Source organism: Primulina huaijiensis, chromosome 6 (assembly GCF_012295235.1).
Source record: "Primulina huaijiensis isolate GDHJ02 chromosome 6, ASM1229523v2, whole genome shotgun sequence".
Classification (NCBI taxonomy): Eukaryota; Viridiplantae; Streptophyta; class Magnoliopsida; order Lamiales; family Gesneriaceae; genus Primulina; species Primulina huaijiensis.
This window is the reverse complement of record NC_133311.1, coordinates 21,662,869-21,668,925: the sequence shown is the minus strand read 5'-3', so window position 1 is coordinate 21,668,925 and position 6,057 is coordinate 21,662,869. Positions and strand designations below refer to the sequence as shown.

Below are 6,057 nucleotides of genomic sequence, written 5' to 3'. Positions count from 1 at the left end.
AAATTATTTCAAAATCAATTAAATATATTTTATATTAAAAAATTCTATAAATTTTTTGTTTCTCTGAAAAAAAACTCGATTGCTTTTAATAATAAAAACCTACTTTATCGAAAAAAATTTATTCTTCCAATTTACACTTGATAAACTTTGTATATTCATTTCTTTAAAAAACTATTTAATAAAATTAATTTTTCATATGTTTAACAATTATTTTTTGTTCTATGTCTTGACATACGATACGTGCATGAATACTCATATAAAATTATTGATAAACAAAGTATTTTAAAAAAATAAGCAATACAATTTTTTATACAAATAATATTATTTTTAATTTTGAAAGCAACTTGCCAAATGACATTTTAAGGGGGTTTTCCCCAAGCAATGGATTTAAAATCCAATTCAAATTCCAAATCCTATTTTTTTTTATTGACTAAACTTACTGTCAGTTTTTCGAATATATTTTAGTTGCATTCTATATCAGGGTTGACAAATTCCCCGAAATCCCGAATCATCCACAATCTCATCTCGATAGTATCATGACCCATCTTTTTTTCAACTCGTGTTGTCAGGATTTTTCTCATCCCGATCAATGTCAGGAGAATGATCGAGAAAATAATATCCACCCGATGAGATTTTGGACCCGACCTATCCTAATTATTTTAATAATTATTTTTAAATTTTTTATAATTTCATTAACATATTGGGTTGGAGGATTGTAATTTTAAATAGAATATTATTGGACCGAACCTTTACAAAAATTGCCAACACATTTAAAAGGGGTTACCCCATATATGAAGATTTTATGACTTAAAATTAAATTGTTAACAAATTTATACAAATAAAATGTCAATGGGTAATAATTGTTACCATTTTCCATAAACAATAAATTTTTTTATGTATAATTTTTATAAAAGTAATTAGTTTTTCAGTTGTGGATGTAATAATCGTTAATGTTAAGAAAACAATGTACAAATGTCTTTTGAATTATTATACTGTTTAAAATATTAGAATAATTACATCATTGTCATTAGTTAAAAATGTTAATTTGGTAACGCATGATCGTATATCAATTTCTCATTAGTGTGTGTGTGCACAATTCGTCCAAAAGTATCCGTCTTTGTCAAAATTGCATGATATAAATCACTGTATCCGTAATCTTTGAGTAAAAACCAATGAAGCTGATAAAGAAGGCATAAATCTTGAGTGAATTACATAATCTATACACAATTCCAATGAAGTTAAAAATAAAGTTAAAAAAAGGCAAAATATATTAAATATATGCATTGAATATTCCAAGAATTCAAATTTCCATCATCTATAAATACGACGTACCTCTACTTTGATACACACACTGGCACATAAAAGAGAACAACTAAATATAATTTTCTCAAAGCCAAACAAAAGATGATGAAGGGAAGAGGGTTGGGGCTACTTGTGTGTGTTGTGATGGTGATGGTTCTCTTTATTTGTGTGGCAAATGCAGATCACCATGTTCCTGTTGATTGCTTTACCAGGTGTATGCGCATGTGCAACGGTGCTGGAACCATTCCTGGATCTAGTTGTCCTCGTGATTGCCACAACATGTGTGCACGGGCACCGCCACCGAAGAAGGGAAAAGGGTTTGGTCCCTCGGGAGGAAATTTGTGACCTTTCTTCATGTTTTATTCAAGTGATGGATTAAAAATAAGTCGAATAAAATGATGGTATATTGAATAATGAATAACATTTGTTTTTCAATCAGTGTTTATCTATGAGCCACTAACCTTGTTTCCGTGTATTTCCTATGCCAAAAGCTCAAGTTGTGAATGCATTAGTTGCAGGATATTGTTATAATCTCAACTGGTTAGACCGACGTCGATATTCTTGTGTAAATGGATTAAATTCATATATATACAGTAAATGAGAGTATCTAAGAAAAGCACATTATAACTATGGTGTAAAAACCTTTGCTAGTAAAAAAAATTCAATCAAGCTGGGCGGAAACACACCAAAATCAACTAATCTATGAGTATGTATTAAACTTCTCAACGAACGATATAATAAACCAATCACCAATCACGAACTCTTGTCAAATCACGACAAAATTCACCTAACTCAACCATAAAACTCTAATCTAAAGTCTTCAATATATCTATGTATGTAATCTAAATTATAAAACTTCCAACGTACCAAAAGTAAATGTTGAAGTCCCTTAATAAGGGGAACGACATGCTACCTCCAGGTAGTTGTACATATTTCTCTTTGCGAAGGATAGATCTTTAATGGTAGGCATGCAGTCGTTTGTCAAGATGGCAAATCCAACGCAACAGCCTGCTTTATCAGTCATGAACCCCGTGCTGGTATTTTGTGAAATGAACTCTTTTTCTGCTTCTGAAGAATTGTTTGCATCAGAAACAGATGGTTTTTTTGGATTGCATGAATCATACAGCACTGTGTCTATCGAACATGTCGTGGGGCGGGTGCGATGGAACGGTGATGGTATTGGGGTTGGAACATCTGGAGATGGAGATGGCAATGGGGGTTTTGGAGTTGGGTTTGGAACGTCTGGGGATGGTGCTGGGGTTGGAACATCAGGTAATGGGGATGGTACTGGGGTCGGAATATCAGGAGATGGTGGTGAATCTGGCGATGTTGCTGGGCTTGGAACATCAGGAGATGGTGATGGAGAGTTTGGAGATGGGATTGGAGAGTCTGGAGATGGTGCTGGGGTTGGAGTGAATGGAGATGGAGGTGGTGATGGGGATGGTCCTGGTGTTGGAGCATCTGGAGATGGTGGTGGAGAATTTGGTGACGGTACTGGGGTTAGGACAACATCAGGAGATGGTGGTAGAGAGTTTGGTGATGGTACGGGTGTTGGAACATCAGGGGACGGGGACGGGGACGGGGACTGGGATGGAGAGTTTGGTGGTGAATCAGGCGTGGGTACTGGGGTAGGAACGACAGGAGATGGTGGTAGATAGTTTGGTGGTGGTACAGGTGTTGGAACATCAGGGGATGGGGATGGAGCGTTTGGTGGTGAATCAGGCGATGGTACTGGTGTAGGAGCATCAGGAGGTGGTGTTAAAGGGTTTGGTGATGGTACTGGTGTTGGAACTGGGGTAGGAGCATAAGGAGATGGGGATGGAGGGTTTGGTGGTGAATCTGGCGATGGTGCTGGGGTAGGAGCATAAGGAGATGGGGATGGAGGGTTTGGTGATGGGGTTGGGGCATCAGGAGATGGAGATGGTGGTAGTGAGTCAGGCGATGGCGATGGGGATGGGGATGGGGATGGGGGTGGTACATCTGGTATTGGTATTGGTATTGGTATTGGAGCATCAGGAGATGGGGATGGAGATGGTGGCAGTGAGTCGGGCGATGGTGATGGGGATGGTACATCTGGGCATGGTATTGGTGTTGGAGCATCAGGAGATGGCACCGGGGTTGGAACATCTGGAGATGGTGTTGGGGTTGAAGTGATTGGTGATGGGGATGACGACGGTGGTATGACCGAAGGAGGTGGAGGTGGAGGTGGAGGCGGCAAAGGCGCATGACGATTGTCACAAATATTCTTTGCAACTCGGAGCAATTTACGTTCCATGGGATCCAAGCTGCTAACGTAGCAATGTTTCGTGATCTTTCTAACTTGCAAGCAACAGTAAGTACGTGCATCTTCCGGAGCAAGAAAGCCGGTCCCGCCACAAGTGTCTAATAGTTGAGTCACCGACTGACAGATTTTATGCGGCTTCAGTGGTTGAGACGATGGTTCGGTTGGGGGAGACACAGGTGGTGTTGGTGGAAGAGGCGCGGGTGGAGGCGGCGGATGATTGAACGGAGGAACATCTATCCACGGGTTATCGCAAATTTTGGTGGCACCATTGATGAAGTCTTGTTCTCTTTTGCTCAATCCTACGAGACAATGGTCGTGAATTTTCCTAACTTGCTGGCAACAATAGGGACGAGCTCGAACATGAAGTAAACTTAATCCGAAGTTAGTCCCACAAAATTTGAGGAAATTATCCCTCGCTTGACACTCTCCATGGCTCTCACCTTGGCTTAGTGACAGAAGAATAAACAACGACAAAAAGAAAATCACCACACTTTTTGCCGCCATTGTAAAACGAAGAACGAGCAGAGTTAAAGAGGTGAGAGTTTGTTTACAACGAATAATGGTTTTATAAAAAGAGTTTGAGTTTGTTTAAAACTTTATCAAATATTGATGAGTAAGACTATATCAGATCATCTCACGAATGTATATGTAAAACGACGGGTTGACGTGATTTATATTTATCAAGAAATTAAAAGTAATATTTTGACAAAATCACTCATGATACGATCTCTTTTCTGATATTGATTCATAGTTTTATTTGATCTCTATCATATATTGTTTGAATTTAATATTTATCAATATCTACCGAAGCTTATCTTTATAAATTTCGATGATATAATATTTATTTATGATGATTTTATAATGATATGCTTAGTAAATAAATCAATCCAATCTACTCACGTTTTATATAATTTGGAATTCATCTTAAGCTAATTATGATTAGTAAAATTTGTTTTACGTTGATTTTTCCTTAATTATGGTGCATATATATTAATTAAACGACGTAATAATTAAAACAATATCATAATACGACATTAATGAGTGTGCATGAATTTTAAGAGCTCCATTGGTTTGACTAAATTTATCTTGAATATTTCATAAGTTTTTGAAATTTATTAGAGTGATGATAATTTGATTTAATCAAAGGATGGAATTAGAATGATTCACCTTGATTCGAATATATCACCATCCATTATTTACTTATCAAATAAATTACTTTGGTATTCAGAGTAATCAAAACTCGATCCAAAAAAAAAAAAAGAAAAAAGAAAAACTCCATCAGAAAATATACTATGCAATTAATTCTATTAAGTGATTCGTTTCCTCCTGGAACTTTTGAACGTCATTCTAATTTCTTCACTGCTTTTTAGTTGGTGATTGAGAATTTGAGCTAATATTTTCAATATTCGTCTTTATCTTATAAAATGAAAAATCTATTATAGTAAACCAGCATTTATAGCCGTAAACAATCGAGTCGAGCTCGAATATTTGTGTTTGTGTTGTTAGAACTTAAATAGCTCAAAAGCTACTCGAGTAAGAAACATTATCTTCCAGCATTCTAAAGCGAGAAACATAAGAAGAACTTGAGAGAGTTTTTTAAACGAAATTGAGAGTTTATTTGTATATAGTTGAGATAGGAAAATCTTGAGTGAGTAAAGTATAAAGATCGTTACTCTCTTCTCCAAGAATATAAGTAAATTGACGCATCATGTCATTTCATTCATTATTTGTTGTCTATATAATTTTTTACAAATTTCAACAATTTCAGCAGGAACCTCATCAGTTTCCATCGTAGTTGGTTCGTGTTTGACTCATTTATCACATGAACTTCTATTTCCTCCTCTTCCAAGAGTTGTCAAGAAGCCGCAATTAGAATTCAAATAATACATTGAAACATCAAAGTCATTATATTAGAGTATTTTTTGTGGACAAGACAATAGAGTATTGTTTGAGATGAGCAAGAAGTTAAATAATTAGAAAATTATAATACAACTATACATATATATATTCAGATTTACATATCAACGGCATCTCAAATCAAAAAATTATCGAATTTCATTTTTCCAAATACGACTCAATTTTAGGTGACGGAATCTTTCAACAAGTGTGAACAAAGAGGTGTATTCGTTCCAGAAATTTGCTGATTTTTTTAAAATAATAATTTTTTGTAGTATTTTCATCGGGGAAAAACAAGAGAAGTGTTGTGTTAATATTAAAAATCAGAATCGTGGTCATTTTCTTCACAAAAACTCTTGTGAGACGGTCTCACGGATCAATTTCGTATGTCGAATCTTTTATTTGGGTCATCCATGAAAAATTAGTACTTTTTATGCTAAGAATATTACTTTTTATTGTGAATATCGGTAGAGTTGACACGTCTCACATATAAAGATTCGTGAGACCGTCTCAAAAAAGACCTACTCCATTTTCTTTCTTTGTTTGTGTTTTTATATCGGCCCGAATGAATTGTG

The 6,057-nt window shown here is 35.7% G+C and overlaps 1 protein-coding gene across 1 annotated transcript; it reads right to left on the bottom strand.

Moving 5' to 3' along the window:
- Nucleotides 1-2,119: 2,119 nt before the first annotated feature.
- LOC140979767 (uncharacterized) lies at nt 2,120-4,090 on the bottom strand. The gene has a single exon (XM_073445325.1). It carries the CDS (start codon nt 4,088-4,090, stop codon nt 2,192-2,194), a length of 1,899 nt encoding a protein of 632 aa, XP_073301426.1. The 3' UTR covers nt 2,120-2,191.
- Nucleotides 4,091-6,057: the final 1,967 nt, after the last annotated feature.